At 32.6% G+C, this 21,054-nt stretch overlaps 1 protein-coding gene across 1 annotated transcript; it reads left to right on the top strand.

Annotated features, from left to right (window-relative positions):
* LOC128191957 (uncharacterized) lies at positions 1 to 10,392 on the top strand. Its single transcript, XM_052864343.1, has 5 exons — positions 1 to 2,102; positions 3,161 to 3,255; positions 3,446 to 3,614; positions 7,980 to 7,994; positions 10,101 to 10,392. The coding sequence occupies exons 2-5, from the start codon at positions 3,172 to 3,174 to the stop codon at positions 10,364 to 10,366; spliced, it is 534 nt and encodes a 177-aa protein (XP_052720303.1). The 5' UTR covers positions 1 to 2,102; positions 3,161 to 3,171; the 3' UTR covers positions 10,367 to 10,392.
* Positions 10,393 to 21,054: the final 10,662 nt, after the last annotated feature.

The raw sequence follows: 21,054 nt of genomic DNA, 5'->3' as shown, positions 1-21,054 counted from the left end.
TTTACGAATGGGAAATATAGAGCGCATGCTTGAACAAGGAAAATTTTTTTGTCACTGATTAGTCTTGGCTAGATACATCTCTGATTAAAATATTTTATTTGCTCAAGAATGGGCTCTATGTTTTCGGAAGGAAAACTCCTTGAAAACAAGCTGTTTTACGCTAAAAATGGAAAAATGGTGGGGAAAGGTTGTCTTCACAATGTCATATTTCTAAATTGTGAGCACTTGAACCAAAATGAATATTATGTAAACACATCACATACATATCTGTACTAAGAAAACAAAGATTGATATTAAAATGATGATGTTCATTTTAGGGGGCCATGTTAGGCCCTTATCATATATAGTCCTTTTCTGAGAAGTTCTGTTTATACATACATTAGATGTATGTTTGCTTTTGATATTAAACACATCAAAAGGAATATTCAACTTTTTGTAGAATAAAGGAAAGTAAAATGTTAACAGGTATATCTTGGGGAAACCTTATTTATGTGTGAGCTGTCAGAAAACAGATAGGTTAACTAAATCAATGGAGTACCCAAAAACAGGAAATGGCAACAAATAGAATCTATAGTCAACATTTTTTCATTCCTGTGAAGCTAGAAATAAATAGTGTGCTTTTGAAACTTGATTTGTTGATAAGTTTGCAGTTTTTACCAAAGGTTGTTGTAGTTTTCATGTAAATTGTATTTCTTTTTTCTGTAAACTTTTATTTTCTTCAGTTATGATATTATTAAACTCGGTCCGTCCTTAAAATGGCTGAGTGATCTCAAAGAACTTGTATCCATACTTATTTACACATGTATATGAACTGTTGCTTTTTATTTCATGCTACATGCATGGTTATAAAACAAAATGTAAACAAGATAAAAATTAGTAGGTTGTACCAGTATATATCCAGAACAATGGATTCTACTGTATTTTTTGTGTCCCAAATTATTATTATTTTTCTTTTACGTACACAAAGGTGGTATAAACCCATGCATGTGGCTTAGTTAAATGTGTGACCAATGAGTTCTATGTAATCATGAGTCCTCTACAAATGTATATTTTATTTATTGTTTTTTTTCTTTTTGCATGTTATAACTTGTTTTAGATTGTACCTAAATGTATGCTATTGCAGAGATTATTAAAATTAAATCCAGAAACTGTACATTTTAAGTGCTAAATGTATGTACAAGTGTAGCAGACTGTGAATGTTGGTATTGATAATTTCATACATGTATATCTACTATCATGATAATCGAACTCTACAACCCTACACTGTTGATGCCCCACAGTGATTTCGTAGTACCTATAATTAACAAGGGTTGTTAAACATATGAAGACTTATTTCCTTTACTTTACATCAAATTATGATCTTTGTAGACGTAATCTAACAATGAAATTATTTTAAATAATCACTTTTTGATCTTTAAAAAGTTAGAGAATAAAATCCTTGATGCGTAAATTTTTCTGAAAATTCAGACCGCGAAAAAAATTCTTAAAAAATGTACAAAGTAACATAAAATGAAATTCTCTGTACATTCTGAACTAATACTAAATAATAGAATATTTAGATGAAAAGGTGAACCATTCTTTATTACTAAAATCTACGAAGATAACGTACATGTATACATGTTGTAGAGTGTTCATGAAATATGGACATAAACTTTGCATGGTGTAGTACCAGTTTCTGGTTGGAGGAGGCTCCAGAAAGTCAGGTTTAAAAAGCTGTGTTTTTGAGACCCTAATCCTTGGAAATGCACTACCAGTCTCACTTAAGCTTACTCACTATTGGACGGATCACTGAACTTTTCAGTCCAGTTTTTAAAGCATAGAAAATAGCATGCATGAATTGACGTTTATTTCTTATGGAGTAACATGCGTGATATATGCCTTACACTAATGACATAATCATTGTATATTAAAAAGTCACCCGCACCAGTCGAGTTCATGTAGTATGTCCGACAAAGTGGCTCAAGCTGTCACTTGTAATTGATACTTTTTTTTGTCTCCCTGTGATATCATCTGATGATTAAATAATGATAATACATGTTAGAGTTTACATATATTAGTTCACGAACTACACGACAAAGCTAGATGCAACAGAAAAACAAACAGTAAGTCTAGAACATTACAATTATGATAATACTTAAGAAAGGATGTTAGTTTGTTCACTTAAGGAATCTAACTCTTATTACTAGTTTATAACCTCATAAAAAATTATAATAAATTATATTTTTCTAAAAAAAAAAAAATCAAATCTGACTTAGTAGTTGAATATTTATACTAAACCGGTTTATTTTGTTACACGAATAATTGCAGCTTTAGGTCACCTGAGTCACTCAGGTGACCTATTGCAATTGGTCTTCGTCCACGTCGTGCGTGAATAATTTAACATTTTTAAAATCTTCTACAAGACCAATTGTTACCATTCTTGGTGTGAAGCATCTCTATGGTAAGAGGAATCTAAATTGTAAAATGCATGGCTTTACCACACCCGGCGCATCAGAGGCATGCCAAATATGCAAAAAGGCTAAATTTTCAAAAAATCCATGGTAAATTATCTCTTGGCAATATTGAATTAAATAAATGTATGAGCGCCAATCAAAAATTTTAAAGACTTTTTGTCATGTCTATTTTACTTAACGTCAACTTATTACCAAATTTGGTAGACATACTTTAGCAATATTTTCAAACAATTTGAAATCAACAAATTTGATATATTTCTTTATTTCTAAGAACTAATTAGAATCTAATCCTGCAAAAATGAGTTGCTCTATTTTAGGAGATCTACTTTAATAACCTTGTGCATCGTACACTTAAAGAAATAAGCTGTATGCATTTGTGTGCATAATGAATGAAATTGTGAATATAATAAAAGATTGACCAATAGTTTACAATTTTTGGCCCCTGGATCTAATTTATAGATAATCTAAGATTCCTCCGACTATTGAACATTCCCCTTTTTCATTAATGAATGTTTTTCAAACATTAATAAAAGCGGGGTCACAGTCAGAGGAGTTTAGACTAGAAGATGAAAATTAGAATGCAAACATAAGACTCTCTGATATTTTTGTCTAAGGGCTATGGCACTCGGGTGACCGTCAAAACCTGTGGGCCCCTTGTTTTGGTTGTATTTAAAACTGTTTGCCATGATATATGATCGAAATTGTAGCTAGTACTGTGATGCACTTCTTCGAAAGCCTGCCATTGTTGACGATTTTGGTTATTGAACATGCTAAATGTAGCACTCACGGACAAGAAAAAGTGGTAATTATTTATCTACATGTATATACGTACTCTTGAATACTAATATGCTGGTTAGGTATTAAACGATCTAGTTTGAATATAAAATAGCTTCTCATAATTTCTGTCTCATTTAAAACTTTTCATACCTTTTACTGAATAATATTTCACATAACTTTACGGTTAAGCGTCAAAGTTGTTAATTACTTTTCAGATATCTGCACATATGGCAGAATTATCAAAAACTGAAAGTGGCCTGGTAACATATTTTTTGGATCAATTATACGTCGTGAAATCAAAAATACAGCAATTGGAAAAAGGGGGGAAAGAAATGAAATTAGCCCTTTCATCATGGGAACGGCGAATAAAAGTTGTAGAAAACCGTAAGTACATGTTTTTTTTTTCAAAATGTCATTGGAAAATCAAACAAAATTATCTTTATGATATAAAACAAAATTTATACTTATACAATAATTAATAAATATATAAATATTAGTGACATATATTGTATAGACAAATTACTTTGTTAACGTTGTTTGATCAAGTTTTTGAAAAAAAAATATGATTCAATATACCCTTCAATCTGTGCAATACTGATTCAAGTACATGTGTAATATATAAAAGTACATGTACATGTACTAACTAGCCATTCTTGTCGCACAGCCCTTCGGCTATTTTGATACCGCCGAGACCGGACGAATATTAATTACATGTACCTGTTGACGCATGTATGTTGGGCCGCGGTTGAATTGACATTTGTTTTGTAATCATTTTTTGTATGAATATTTTTATGAATATTTTTACAGGGTTAAACAAAAATATTTAGAACACTTAAAATGTTTTACAAATTTTGTTGTTTTCAAAACGTCAAACAGACACTGTCTTTAATTTAATATACGTTAAATGGTTATTTAAAGAAATTGCTGCATAAAAGCATTTATCGTAAAAGTTCAATAAAACCACTGGCTGCTGTATTGCTTATTATTTCCATTATAAATTTAATTGGGTATTCAAAAGAACAATTGAAGACTCTCAGTACTTATAATTCTAAAAATTGTAATAACTCGAAAAAAAAAATTTGAAATGATAATGTTTAAATTACGATACATTTTACATGTATATATGCTTTGTTGAAAAATATCAGTTTTCGGCCTTTACTGGCTCCAAACTCTATAAATTGTCTGATACAATGTACATATATTTCGTAATTCAGAACTGTGAAATATATAGCATTGTTATATTCAGTAGCGTATTCTCACTATATAACTCTATATAGACGAATAGTCAATAACTGTAATATTAGCTCGTCCGAAAAATATTGACCGGTCAATATTTTTTTTTTGTTTTCCCTTGGACTGAAATGTCACATTTTCATTGGTTTAAACGTAGCACGTGATTGCCTCATATATCTCTATATTTGTTCTGTGAGAAATAATATTAGGCAATATGGCCGTCATTGGTCGACGCTTCGCTTACTCATTTCGACATTTCATAGTATTTAATACATAAACCGCATGCCGTAAGTTCTTAAAGTATTTGGAGTAGTTGCCCTTTGAAATTCTTTAAAATTAGAGTAGTTGCCCTTAGAATAGTGACGTCATATTGTTTTGTCTGGAGCAGAACAAAATGGCAGCGTCGAAATTTGCTCAAATCTCTGCAGAGGAAAGGGAGAAAACATTTAAAATTGAATAGCAACAAAACATTGTAAGAAAACATGGATGAAGCAAGGATTTTTAAAGAATATTTGAAAGGTGAGATTGAATATTTTGAAGAATTTAAATGAATTAAATTGGACGATATGTTAGGCAATAGGCATCTTGTATACCAGTATACATGGCTTTACGTAGATCATCGCTATTTGTGAATAAATATGTCGCTTGATAGTCCTCGGGAAAACAAAACACTTATTAGGTTAGTTACTGACTCACTTCGGAAATATATTGGGTTGATCAATCTCATAGACGGCTCGGCTTCGCCTCGCTTCGCCTCGCCATCTATGAGATTGATCAACCCAATATATTTCCGTAGTGAGTCAGTAACTAACCTAATAAGAAATAATAGCGAGCGCAGCTCGCCGGCGCGCAGCGCCGGTGCGAAGCGAGCTCTACCGGCAAGGCGTGTGTGAATAGAAAATTCGGACTATGTCGAGGGCAAAACGTTAAGTATGACGTCACAGTGATCTCGCGTTTTATATTCCCGCGATACATTTAGAGGATACTGCGCTCGCTATTAACGGTGACTCTTTGGCTGATTAGTTTTGTTCTGATGATTTTTTTTTGCTCAGTAAATACACATGCAAGTTCATGCTAAATTTATTGCATATTTATCCAATCAATGCATACGTTAGGTAGGTGACAAAAAAATTTTAAAAAAGAAAAGTCTAATCGTTATTAGATCTACGTGTAGGCACGTCATTTTGTAATTAATAAATAAGTTTTCGAGACAAAGCCAAAGTTTTTTGGTTTGGTTAAGTCCACGGGTTGCATTTAACAATGATGACAGATGTGTGGCTCCTTCTGCGCTCGCCCCAACGGTCACACCGTAGAACATATTAGCGAGCGCAGCTCGCCGGCGCGCAGCGCCGGCGCGAAGCGAGCTCTACCGGCAAGGCGTGTGTGAATAGAAAATTCGGACTAGTTGCACATTCATTCAACGGATTTTTTTGGCGTCAGTAAATCGGACCAGTAATGCATCGTTTTAATCGTCCCAGTAGTTATCATGGCAATTTTTATCACTTCACACTCTCACGAGAATCAGCAAGACAAATTTAGACAGTAAAAACAATAACGATGTAAGCGACATACAGTCAATGTTACCTCTAAAGTTCACCTCAGTACACTTTCAATCAAAAATAATCGTGTGACGTCACAAACGTTTACACATTGATCCGATATATTTTTTCGGAGTCAGTAAATTTTGACCCACAATTCATAGTACCAATGGTTTCCAATCTCACGTTCCAACATCACGTTCTCCCGAGAATCAAAGTAAAACCTTTGAAAAGCTTATAAGATGTGTAATTTTAAGAACATCATGCTTTTTAAGTAAATAAAACAGTATACTTCGCATACTTTTATTTCTCAGGGGAGTTTTAAAGAGTAAGACGACACTTAACCAACGTCAGCTTTGACGTCACAATAAGCACTGATAAGGGGAACTTACTCTAATTGAAGTTATTGTAAATCTGCTGAAATGACCAAAATCCTCTTAAAATCTTGCAAAGGCTAAGATAAAGAACAGCTGACGAATAAGGACATTTCTTCAGATACAGGAAACAGTTGTAAATTGCACTAATTTGGATGAATGCTCACAAATATTTTATTCACTATAATTACGGTAATTTCCTGAAACGTAACGTTATACGTAGTAGCGCCTTTTTTTAAAGGGGGTGGGTGGGTGGATGGCAGCCTCATCCAAAAAATCTTTGCAAGCAAAAAGAAAAATAAATCATGAAAATTCTAATCCTTAAGCTCTTTTGCAGTTCAATGGTTTCTTTATGTTCACTTCCATTTATTACATGCGGGGGGGGGGGGGGGGGGGGGGACAACACCATGTTCTTTTAACATGATAAGCAAATATTTTTAAGCGTAAATTAAAAATAAAATTACATTAATTATTTTTTTTTAAGTGGAGGGGCAAATCCATGGAAAGTCGATTTTCTATGTATAAATTGACAAAAATGAAATAAAATTTAGCATGGGGGGAGCTCTATGATGAGTCAAGTTTTATATCTAAGTTTAAGAAAAAATGTCTACTGCAAAAAAAAAAGGGGGAAATCAATCAATCAATCATAATCACAATCACTTTAAAAGAGGAGATGCAGTGCAATGAATATTTATATATTAAAATCTTTATTATTTAACAACATTGTATCTGAGATTTAACTATTGTTCTACATATAAATAAATAAATTATAACAAATCTTATAAACTATGAATAATGAAAATTAACTGAAAAATAGGTATGTTTTATTTTTTGGCATTCAAATTTCACGTTGTTAATTTTATTTTATTAATTTATTATAATTCTTTGTTTGATCACATGCTGTGCTCGCCCCAACGGTCGCACCGTAAAACATATTATTGACCGGCTAGGAATAATATCTAGAGAACATTCCCTCTATTTCAAATAATCGGCTCTGATTTGTTGATTCGTAAACGATGACGTAAATAATTCTTCGCGACTCCAAAACAAGGTGACGTCATAATAGACAGTCAGTCAAGGCAAGTAAACAACGGACGCGCAATGCGACGGTTTGCTATCATAACGGATATAAGGATTTGCGAATTACTGTGAAGTAAAATCAGGTAGAACATCTGTATGTTAATTCTTACGGGCGGTGGAATATCATAAGTGACCGTTTGATGCTGAGGATAGTTTGGAAATGAACTATGCACAAAATTGAAATCGTGAATTCTTTGTTGAGCTGAGAAAATTACGGCGATCTGTTTTCAATTACTTTCTTTAATTTTAGTTTGTTCTTCATATAACAAAACAAATGTTGACTGTGTTTTCCGGCAACATTGATTATATTAGCCCCCTTGGGACGAAAATATTGCCCTCCGCTTCGCGTCGGGCAATATTTCGTCCCTCGGGGGCTAATATAATCAATGTTGCCCTCAACCCCAGTCAATATTTGTATAATAATATTGATAGACATTAATGTTTTCTTGATACCAATATATCTTAAGAATGAAAAAGTTAGTAAAATGATTATAATCATATTTTGAAAATTTAACTTATTTCAGGCAAAGAAACAAGATGTAAGTATACAATATATTCCAATAAGAAACAGCCTCTCCCAATAAAATATTTTAGTTATCATGTTTTAATCATCTTCCTCTTCCAGTATTCTCCTACTTTACCCATTTCCTTCCAAACCTTTGTTTCCTCAGTTGATGTAATTAAGTTCACTATTAACAATTGTCTCGTCTGTCTGTAGATTATTCTAGGGCTCACTTTCTGTCGGTGCTCATTTTTTTGTTATAAAAGGAAAAAGATTTCTTTTCTTCAAGTGCCCTTTTTATAAGAAATAAACAACATGTTAAAAAGTTCAATGGGATATGAAATTGGTTAGTACCGAATCAAATCTTCCGAGAAGCCTTTCGGGCTTAACAGGATTAGATCACGTAGCCAACCAAGTTTTTTATTGTTGTTTATTACTTAAATTTACGTTTGAGAAAGGCAAATCGTTCAGAATTATTAGAATAACCGTGTTTTATGTTTACAATAACACAACCCTCAAACGATAACAATATATGCAAATGTAAATATATATATATCTACATGATTAAAAAAAGATATTTGCAGTTCACACAACAAATATGAAATCATTTCGAACACTCTTAACTTTTTTTATGAATATTTAAAATTTAAGATTTAAAGAACTTTCTTAAAGACATGATTTTCTGTATTAAAAACAAATTCTGATTTTTTTTTTCAAATGTGACACGTACAGGAGGGGTTTGGGAGAGGAAATGCTATGGAATCTAAGTCATAATTTTATATCATGATAAAGTGGAGATAGTTTGCCACTTGGGCATTGTTGAAACTTAATAGACATTTGCTCAAGTGAGCTACAGATTTGGCCCATTGACTTCTTATCTTCTTCGCTCGCTAAAAAGTAATTCTATCAAAACCAAGGTCACATCCCTTTGTCTAATTATTTCATTTAGAAATATCAGAGATTCACATTTTGTGCGATGAATGTTTATGACTAGAGAGTGTTATACGCCTGACCAGGACCTCGTAACATAAAGCATGCAAAGATTTTGACTTAAGTAGGGTCATAAGTAGGCGGATCTTAGGACCTACATAAGTCCTGCTTAAGTATGTCTTAAACTGTAACATAAAGCAAACTTAGCATTGTATTAGCTAAGTCATTCCTATGTTAAAAAGTAAAACCAAAATTTTAATTTCTTTTGTCGAATTTGAATGCATTGGTAATAAAATTATTGTCTTAGGTTAAAAGTTTGTTTATTCTTGATATCTTTGATATTAAATGGGGTAGATGTAAATGTGCTGACACAATTCAAGTTGGCATGAATATACATACATCTGTACCTAGATTTTTTTTAAAAGCTCAAAGCGATGAATCTTAGGCAATGTATTCAGTCTATTGTTGTTACTGCTTTGTTTTGACGAATATTCACTAGTCGTTCTCGAAGGCTGCCAGTGGCGTAATATGGCGAAGCCGTTAGAACTTTATAGAATAATATACTCAGTAGTGAATTTCTTTAAATTTTTTGTTATTCATCTTACCTCACCAATACGGCAATTCACATACTCTAAGTATACTTTCATCGTGAAGTAGATATACATTGTAATGAAATGAAAAATCGCAAAGGGTTTGTCCTTTTTTTAATTTCTCAAGTTTTGCGAGTTAACATAATTATATAGTTACTTCTTCTTAACTGACCATAACGTACGAGTGTTGACAACCTTTTCAGTAGCCCTGTTGCATACTATATGGAAAATGTTACAGCTCTTTACGACTTCTGTTAAAATGTATATAAATTAAATCAAAACATTTATATTGGTGAAGATTAAGATATTGATTTTGTGTAAATATGTGATAAATAGACTGTAATTAAATGCTTAATTGAAGTAATAAACAATAGAACTTCTAAATGTATGAAAAGAATACTTGAGACATACTTAAGTTACCTCTACCGGCCAACTAAGTTTTGGGTAAATTGTCCTAGCTAAGCACTCTTCTACGGACTTATGTCTAAGAATGTACATAAGTCCTACTTAAGCACTGTCTTAGACTTAAGTACCCTTTATGTTACGAGCCCCAGGCTCATTAGTAAATTGTGACATCTTTACAAAATGTACTTATTAATAAACTCGTATTCTTATTATTGCAGGTGAATCGGGTACCGTTCGAGACTATGGATTTAAGCCAACAGCTAAATGGCCACATTCCCGAAGGATAGATTTTAGATCTCCGTTTAGTGGAACTCCAACCTTAACATACGGTTTATATGCACTCGATGTTTCCAATGGAGCAAATACTCGGGTTGATACAGTTGTGACCAATTTATCAAGAACTGGATTTCAGTTGACATTACGCACATGGGCCGACACCGAATTGTTTGCAGCCTTTGCCAGTTGGATGGCATGTGGAAAATAAATTTGAAAGAAATGAGAGACTTATCTTTTTTTTGAAATAATGGTGGATGAATATTTTGTCCCATCTTTCTTCCCTTTTTCAAAATCACACTGTATTTTTGGCCTTTTAATTTTGTAAAAGACTTACAGCGAGATCTTTAACAATGTAAATGGTATGCAGTATTGAACAATTTAATGCTAATGCATGATTATTATAATCAAAGAAGTGAAGTTCTATGAAACAGTGAGCTAGCTTTTCAATTTTAATTAATTTATTTATTTATTTTTATTTTTATAAAATTTGTATCATTATGCACATTTTTTAAACACATATAATAAATACTGTAGGTATTCAACACATGCCTCCTAACTTCCATTATAGTCAATGAAAGGTAGTAAAAATAAGTATATTGTATATTAATCTTCTAGGCTCGATACATGTATCAATAGAACATTTGCCTAATGTTTCTATTGTAATTGTGTATTGGTACAGAATTCCTCACCCACATTTGTATAATCATTAACATTTTAAAAACATGCCAAATAAAGTTTTTGGGTATTCAATTCGCAATTCAGTCAATGCATCCATCACAAGTAATTATTATAGCAAGTTCAGTGTCTTTTAAATTTTTACCCTGTACTAAATACATCTAAATTTATAATTCATATTGAGTATGCAGTACGACCTGCTTCAACACCCATGCAAGTACAGCCGCTTTTGAGCGACAATGGGTCAGAGAACGTATAATTTAGAAGACTTTTTTTCAAATCAAAGTTAATATAAACTGTGCCCATATTGTTTTGTCGGCGTTTTAATTTATTATTAACTATTGGGGAAACATCATCTTCAGGTTTCTGCATAGTTTCCATATAGTTTCCATTTTGCGGAAACTGGACTTTTCATCCAGTGTAACCACTTTAGTAATATCTATTTCTATGTACTTTCCATTCTAAACTACTATCAGTTGTAAATTGTTATACATGTACTTGGTAAGAACCTCGCAAGTTGTTAGAACTTGTGTTCGAACCATTTGTATATGTTTATGCAAAAAAATATGTTCAAACCTATATTTCTATGGTAAACTTTGATCCCTCTTGGGGCCCAAGTATTAGTCCGGGGTCACGATTTTACCAATTAAGAATCTACATAATCCAGAGATGCATGCATAGTAATTCCACAAAATGTAACATTGTAGTTCTCGAGAAGAACATTTTAAACGTTTTCTATACATGTATATTTTTTAAAATGTTAAATTTTGAACCCCTCTTGGTGCCCCGATAATTGTCCGGGTGTGACAATTTTTACAAATTAGAATCTACATTATTTAAGAATGTATGCATAATAACATCCCTAACTGTTGCATTCATTATAGTTCTTGAGAAGAAGATTTTTAAACATTTCCCTTTATATGTTAAACTTTGAACCTCTCATGGGGCCCTACTTTTTGTCCGGGGGTCACGAATTTTACAATTTAGAATCTTAGTAAGTAAAGGATATAGTGAAATGTAAATTTTTTTAAATGTAAATTTTCATGAGTGAAAAGTTAGTGTTTGAGCAACACTCATTACAGTTATTTTAACAGTCTTAAGCTAGATCACCTAAATGTAGTTTTAAGAGTATTGTTGTATGTATATAGATTCCGTATCTGACGAATCTATAACGATCATGCAGATGCAGATCAAGGCTTTATGCCATATATATATATATATATATATATATATATATATATATATATATATATATATATATATATATAAAGCACTGAATAGAATCAACAACACTAGGCATCTTTAAGGTGTCGGATCTAATATATAGATACTAAGCCAGTAAACTGAATATATAAAGCACTAAAAATGGCTAACGACACGAACAATAGAAATTGTCAAATTTTCGGGACAACCCGTCCCTTCTTCAGGACCAAAAAATAAATTACATAAGTAAAAAACAAAGAAAACAAAATCTAAAGCTACTACTAAACTACTTAAGAAACTATGAAAAAGAACAGCTACATTATACACATTATTTGATCACATTCTTAAAGGTGTTGATACTGTCGCCGATCGCTATAAAGTAATCAATCGACTGCCAACTTCACGCCTGATTAAGTTAATTAGCTAATTAAAATTGACGACCGAGTTAATAAATAAAAATTTGAACCCCCGTTGTTAACTCGTACGGCACATATGATATAGAGTCGACTTTTTGATTAAAAAGAGATAAAATTAAATGAAAATAAATAAATAAATAAATGAATAAATAAATTAATAAATAAAATTAAGAAAAAATGATTTACAAATAAAAGGTAGTAAAGAAACTAATAAATGAAAGAGGCGCAGTTGACAGATTAGATAAAATTACTATGTGGGTTTCAGGTGATATATGGCTATGAGACGTTCATTTAAGTGAAGTCCATTTGTTTGTTCATGCCATCAGGTCTGAATGATTTGAGACTGTGCATCCAGAACTTTTCTTTGCTTTTCCTCTCCGCGTCTGTCCAATTAGGATTATGGTCAATAACCAATACTGTCATGTCTTCCCATTTGTGGCCACTGGTATTAAAATGTTCTCCGACGGGCTCCTTGACTTTTTTGGTCTTTATGGTAGAGCGGTGGTTGTTGATCCTTCTGCGGAGGTCACCTGTTTCACCGACGTATTGCTTAGAGCAGACTTTGCAACTGATGAGATAGATGCAGTTGTCTGTGCGGCAAGAAGTGTTGCCAAATATCTTGTACGTGCGACCCGTGGTGGTGCTCTTAAAACTGTCCGCGTTGGTGCTGTATTTGCACAATAGGCACCTGACATCGGAACATGTTTTAAAACCGCCATTTGGCAACGGGTTGTCTAATCTTGCCCTCACTACCATATCCTTTAAGTTCCTCGGGCGTTTAAACGCAGCCATTGGTGGATCCTTGAAAAGATCAGCCATTCTCTCGTTAGTGTAAAGAATGGGCAGATTATTTCTAAGGATGCTGTTGAGGTTCTTAAGGGCGGGGTGATATGTAGTGACAAGTGGAACCCTGCTTTTGTCTGTTTTCTCTTTGTATTGTAAAAGGGTTTTCCTGTCTTTTGTAATCATCTCATCAATTGCAGATTGAACTGTGTGGGCTTTATAGCCTCGATTACACAGATGGGATTTCAATATTCTGCTCTGTTCTTCAAAGATCTCATTAGAAGAACAGATTCGTCTGATTCGGGTTGTTAATCCTTTAGGAATTCCTCTAAAAGTATGGGGAGGATGGCAACTCGAAGGCTTGAGGAATCAGTGGGTTTGGTGTGGAGACTGAATTTTATTTCACCATCTTCCAAGGTGGATGTAGTATCCAAAAATACATTTTTGGAACTAGATATGTCCACTGTGAATTTAATCGAATTGTGGAAGGAGTTGGCAAAGGTGATGAAGTCATCTAGGCAGTCTCGGTTTTCGACCCATTTCATCTCAATATCATCAATGAACCGCAACCAGCTCAAAGGTTTGAAAGGAGCTCTGAGAAGCAGGCTGCGTTCCAATCTTCCCATAAATATGTTGGCGTAAGAGGGAGCCATTTTGGTGCCCATAGCTGTACCACTTATTTGTATATAATGTTCGCCATTGAACATGAAATTGTTCAGCTTGAGAACATGTTCAAGGAGCTTGAGTAGAGATTCGGTTGACGGCTGCTGAATCGCTCTACTGTCCCATACCTCCCTGCAGGCCTCGATACCTTCATCGTGAGGAATATTCGTGTACAAGGACGTGACGTCCATTGTAACGAGAAGAGTATGGTCTGGCAAGCCAGAGGAAGGTGTTTTATTCAGGTAATGTGTACTGTTCTTCTAATGAGATCTTTGAAGAACAGAGCAGAATATTGAAATCCCATCTGTGTAATCGAGGCTATAAAGCCCACACAGTTCAATCTGCAATTGATGAGATGATTACAAAAGACAGGAAAACCCTTTTACAATACAAAGAGAAAACAGACAAAAGCAGGGTTCCACTTGTCACTACATATCACCCCGCCCTTAAGAACCTCAACAGCATCCTTAGAAATAATCTGCCCATTCTTTACACTAACGAGAGAATGGCTGATCTTTTCAAGGATCCACCAATGGCTGCGTTTAAACGCCCGAGGAACTTAAAGGATATGGTAGTGAGGGCAAGATTAGACAACCCGTTGCCAAATGGCGGTTTTAAAACATGTTCCGATGTCAGGTGCCTATTGTGCAAATACAGCACCAACGCGGACAGTTTTAAGAGCACCACCACGGGTCGCACGTACAAGATATTTGGCAACACTTCTTGCCGCACAGACAACTGCATCTATCTCATCAGTTGCAAAGTCTGCTCTAAGCAATACGTCGGTGAAACAGGTGACCTCCGCAGAAGGATCAACAACCACCGCTCTACCATAAAGACCAAAAAAGTCAAGGAGCCCGTCGGAGAACATTTTAATACCAGTGGCCACAAATGGGAAGACATGACAGTATTGGTTATTGACCATAATCCTAATTGGACAGACGCGGAGAGGAAAAGCAAAGAAAAGTTCTGGATGCACAGACTCAAATCATTCAGACCTGATGGCATGAACAAACAAATGGACTTCACTAAAATGAACGTCTCATAGCCATATATCACCTGAAACCCACATAGTAATTTTATCTAATCTGTCAACTGCGCCTCTTTCATTTATTAGTTTCTTTACTACCTTTTATTTGTAAATCATTTTTTCTTAATTTTATTTATTAATTTATTTATTCATTTATTTATTTATTTATTTTCATTTAATTTTATCTCTTTTTAATCAAAAAGTCGACTCTATATCGTATGTGCCGTACGAGTTAACAACGGGGGTTCAAATTTTTATTTATTAACTCGGTCGTCAATTTTAATTAGCTAATTAACTTAATCAGGCGTGAAGTTGGCAGTCGATTGATTACTTTATAGCGATCGGCGACAGTATCAACACCTTTAAGAATGTGATCAAATAATGTGTATAATGTAGCTGTTCTTTTTCATAGTTTCTTAAGTAGTTTAGTAGTAGCTTTAGATTTTGTTTTCTTTGTTTTTTACTTATGTAATTTATTTTTTGGTCCTGAAGAAGGGACGGGTTGTCCCGAAAATTTGACAATTTCTATTGTTCGTGTCGTTAGCCATTTTTAGTGCTTTATATATATATATATATATATATATATATATATATATATATATATATATATATATATATATATATATATATATATATATATATATATAATTTTTTAAATATATATGTATTACTTTTTTTAAATTGACTTTCGTATATAAAAAACCAAATAACAAATATTTTTTAACGAAATTGTTTTAATTACGATATATGCTTCACACAGTTATTTATATATAAAAAAAAACCGTCAGATATTTCTGCCATAACAGACAATACATTAGGTAATTTAGAATTATATCTATCCAATTCGATCGTGAGGAAACAATCATCCCTGGGGCCCGTTTCACAAAGCATACGTAGGACTACGCCATATCTTAGTAAAGAACTTTTCTTACGTTTATTACTTATCCGTTTCACTATTCCAGTCGTATCTTATGAAATTCCTAGGTTATGTCTTAACATTAAGGAAGATAAATCGATGTCTTAGGAACAAACCTAACATGATAAAGTTTAAGTAACTTTGAAATGAATTATATGCACAGTTAATTTAAACAAAAAAGACTAGAATACACGTATCATTAAGACTTTCTTCACTTTACTTCTCAACTGAATACAAAAACTTTCAAAATACACAAATATTTCTTTAATTAAGTAATTCATTTGGTGTAGACTTAAGGGGGATGTGCGAACATCTTGTACATTTGAGAATAAAAATTTAAACGATTTAAACTGTCTCGTAAGAGTGGAGAGGTACAGAGGTACGGAAGCTTATTGAGGCCAGATCAGTGAATAAATGAATTTATTTTGCGTTAAATCGCAATAGTTATTGCGTTTTAATGCAATCTTTTGCGTTTATTCGCAATGTATTTTGCGTTTAAATGCAAAAGATTGCGATAAAACGCAAAAAGTTATGCGATTAAACGCAAAGTGGATTGCGTTAAAACGCAAAGTTTTGCGTTTAAACGCAATGTATTGCGTTTAATCGCAAAATTATTGCGTTTAAAGGCAAAACAAATATTGCGTTTAAACGCAAAGCTATTATTGCGTTTAAACGCAATATATTTTGCGAATAAACGCAAAAGTTTTTGCGATTAAACGCAATAATTTTTGCGATTAAACGCAATAATTTTGCGATTAAATGGAATGATTTTGCTATTAAACGCAATGATTTTTGCGTTAAATCGCAATTAATTCATTTGCTTTGCTTATATATACACTTAGTATTTGTACCAAGTCCGTGATTTAATGACAACACTTGACACATCACAAAGACTCAATTTCTGGTTTTCACTTGGAATAACTTAAAATGAAATAGTAAGTTGTCATAACTTGAAAGCATCAGACACTTCTAAGCAAACGTATCCTGAAAAGAAGGATCGCGCTATAAATAAATACAAGAGAGAGAATAAGTCTTTGCTTATATTTGTTTCCAAATTCTTCCTTAGAGATGACATGCAAAATGGCAATTGATGGATGCACCAGTGATGTTTGCTTGCCGGATACTTTGTATCTAGACTGTGAGAAACAGTTGATTGAAAAAACGGGAAAGACTTCATCGCAAAGAGCATTATGCCAAGGGGCCTTATAAATTTAGGCATGTCGATTCGTGTGACAAATTAAAACAAATGGAACTTTGGACAAACAGTTGCATTGATGGCTATACTATAAAAATTTATTGTCTCCAAGATATAACCAAATTGAATAGCTTATATAGCCTTTTCAAAAAGTAAAACCATCTATTTGAATAGGTGATTCCATCTATTCACACTCAAAGAGTGATACACGTATCATTTTTTTTTCAAATATGTAATATCCCTTGTTCACATCACAATATAAATAAGTGATTGATAGGTAATAATACCAATTCTAATAAATGCTATCACTTTTTCAATAGGTGATATCACTTATTCAAATCAGTGATATAAAAATTACAATAAATGCCAAATCAGTTCGTCGCATTGAATAAACAGTATCACTTTCATTTGACTATGATATAATAAAGCATCATGGATGGCAGTTATACAGTGTATGTGCAGACTATTTGATTTTATTGAATAATTAAGATTCGATTTATGAGAAACAATATGAAAAACAATTAGAAATAGATGAGAGAGCACGACGAAAAAAGCGAGAAATGTCTAACAATTGCTATTGCGTTTAAACGCAAAGAACACTGCGTTTCAAAGCAAAGATTTGCGTTTAAACGCTAAGTTTTGCGTTTAAACGCAAAAGTATTGCGTTTAAACGCAAAAAATTATTGCGTTTAAACGCAAAGGTAATATTGCGTTTAAACGCAATAATTTTTTGCAAATAAACGCAAACGTTTTTGCGATTAAACGCAATGATTTTGTGATTAAACGCAATAATCGTTGCGTTTAATCGAAAAAGGTATTGGGTTTAAACGCAATACTTACTGCGTTTTATTGCAAAACTGTTTTTTAATTTGAACATGACTTTTTCTATTCAGACTAAACGAAGAGGTTTATGACATACTTATGTTATGCTATAACCATCCGTCAATCTGTTTATTAAACGTAATGTTAGACATTTCTCGCTTTTCTTGTCGTTCTCTCTCCTCTATTTCTAATTTGTTTTTCATATTGTTTCTCATAAATCGAATCTTAATTATTCAATAAAATCAAATAGTCCACACATACACTGTATAACTGCCATCCATAATGCTTTATTATATCATTGTTAAATGAAAGTGATAATGTTTATTCAATATGACGGACTGATTTGGCATTTATTGTAATTGTTATATCACTGATTTGAATTAGTGATATCACATATTCAAAAAGTGATAGCATTTATTAGAATAGGTATTATCACCCATCAATCACCTATTTATCTTGTGATTTGAACAAGGGATATCACATATTTGAAAAAAAGGTACATGTATCACTCTTGAGTTTGAATAAATGGAATCACCTATTCAGATAGATGATTTTACTTTTTGAAAAGGTTTTATCACCTATTCAATTCGGTAATATCTTTGAGACAATCAATTTTCATAGTATAGCCATCAATGCAACTGTTTGTGCAAGTTCCATTGTTTTAATTTGTCACACGAATCGACATGCCTCTATTAATAAGGCCCCTTGGCATTATGCTCTTTGCGAAGGAGTCTTTTCCGTTTTTTCAATTCAACTGTTTCTCACAGTCTAGATACCAAGTATCCGGCAAGCAAACATCACTGGTGCATCCATCAATTGCCATTTCGCATGTCATCTCTAAGGAAGAATTTGGAAACAAATATAAGCAAAGACTTATTCTCTCTCTTGTATTTATTTATAGTGCGATCCTTTTTTTGCTTAGAAGTGCCTGATGCTTTAACTTTCTATTTCATTATAAGTTATTCCAAGTGAAAACCAGAAACTGAGTCTTTGTGATGTGTCAAGTGTTGTCATCAAATTACGCACTTGGTACATATACTGAAGTGTATATGTAAGCAAATGAATAAACTGCGATTTAACGCAAAAATCATTGCGTTTAATCGCAAAATCATTGCAATTAATCGCAAAATTATTGCGTTTAATCGCAAAAATTATTGCGTTTAATCGCAAAAACTTTTGCGTTTATTCGCAAAATATATTGCGTTTAAAAGCAATAATAGCTTTGCGTTTAAACGCAATATTTGTTTTGCGTTTAAATGCAATACTTTTGCGTTTAAATGCAATACTTTTGCGATTAAACGCAATACTTTTTGCGTTTTATCGCAATCTTTTGCGTTTAAATGCAAAATACATTGCGAATAAACGCAAAAGATTGCATTTAAACGCAATAACTTTTGCGATTTAACGCAATATAAATTAATTTATTTACTGAACTGGCCTCAATAAGCTTCCGTAGATAAAAGATCCTCTGTTGATACTTTTCCGAGCTTGAATTTCATTTCACTTCTTAAATCTTGTGTTGCAGGTGAAGCGGGTACTGTAAAACACTTCGAATACCTGGCAGGAAAATGGCCAGATTCCCGAAGGATAGATTTTAGATCTCCGTTTAGTGGAACTCCAACCTTAACCTACGGTTTATATTTTCTCGATTCTTACTATGGAAAAAATCTTCGGATTGATACAGTTGTGACCAATTTATCAAGAACTGGATTTCAGTTGACATTACGCTCATGGGCCAACACTGTTTTGTGTGGTGTCTATGTCAGTTGGATGGCATGTGGGAAATAAATTTTAAAGTGATTAAGAGGTTGATCATAATGAGTGAAAATTGTATGGAAATAAAAAGTAGATATTGATTATTAATTTCTAATTACGCAACGTCTGCAGTCTGATAATTTTGTTTGAAATATATATTTTGTCATTTGTTAAAAATATTTACAATGGGGAAATATGCAGTATTAATAAAGTTGATATACATGTAATTAGTATTTAAAAGTACTATGAAACACTAGACTTATTTGTAACTTTTTCTGACACCTGTAAAATCACTGTATCTTTTATGAAATATATAAATATTTACATTCTACTGTGTTTTCCCATTAAATTCGATGATCTTTAAATGCCTCTAAATGCAACAACCTAATCACTGGGTATGTACTTACATGTAATTAACATAAGTAGTTCCCGATCATAGGATCATTGATTTCTAAATTATCGGTATATAGATATATTTCATACATGTTGGTAAAACAACACGCATTGCAAATATTCAACAGTAAAGTTGATTCTATTGCTAAAAACAAAAGTTCAAGTGATATTTTTCATGGTTTATATTTTCAAGCTCGTTTCAACAGTCTATGCGATAACCAAATTTAATCAGTTCAGACACTTCTTGAATTTACAAAGAAAATTAGATTTTTAAGGGTTTGGCCCCGAAATTTACAAAATTCACATCGAAATAGAAATATCAGCTTTTCAAAATCAATATTAATTATAAATATTTTTCTGTCATTGTAAAATTGAGATCAAAATACATTTAAAAAAAAGTCGATTAGATTTAAAACTTATTTTATGACATCATGTTAGCTGCTGTTCTGTTCTTTTGCTGGACATTTAATTTATATGGTTTGACCAAGAATTTGGCCGTAGATAATTAAATATTGTTAAATAAATCAAACAATTGTGGTTACATCATATTTCACTCAATTATGTCAATTTGCCTTGCAGCTGAGCAGTACTGCAGTTACCAACAGAGGTTTAATCCTTGGTATCATAGACACTAAAATAGCCTTCTTTAAGATACTGAAATAGACTGTTTGGAGTATAGAACAGTTTAAGGAAGCTTGCACATTAAAGGATTATTTTATTGTATTTAAGAAATTATATCACAGACACTTAACATATCATGCCACATTATGTAATGTAAAAGAAAACAAATGAATATTAAAGGTAAATAATCAAAAATGATTTAACACCTTGGATTCTTAATATTAAAGAGCATTATCAACAGATTTGTATAATTTATACAAAAAACTTATAAGAATTCATGCATTTCCCCCAACCCAACAAACTATTAAAACATATTTAGAACAATATATTTCAGTACAATTTAATAACTGCATATCGGTAAATTTGTCACGAATGTCTGTTCAAAATTCTGACTCTTTATGGACAGCCCCAGTTGTAGTTTAAC

The sequence above is a fragment of the Crassostrea angulata genome, chromosome 7, assembly GCF_025612915.1.
Source record: "Crassostrea angulata isolate pt1a10 chromosome 7, ASM2561291v2, whole genome shotgun sequence".
NCBI classification, from domain to species: Eukaryota; Metazoa; Mollusca; class Bivalvia; order Ostreida; family Ostreidae; genus Magallana; species Magallana angulata.
Note: the sequence above shows the minus strand (reverse complement) of the source record. Positions and strands in the feature narration are given on the sequence as shown.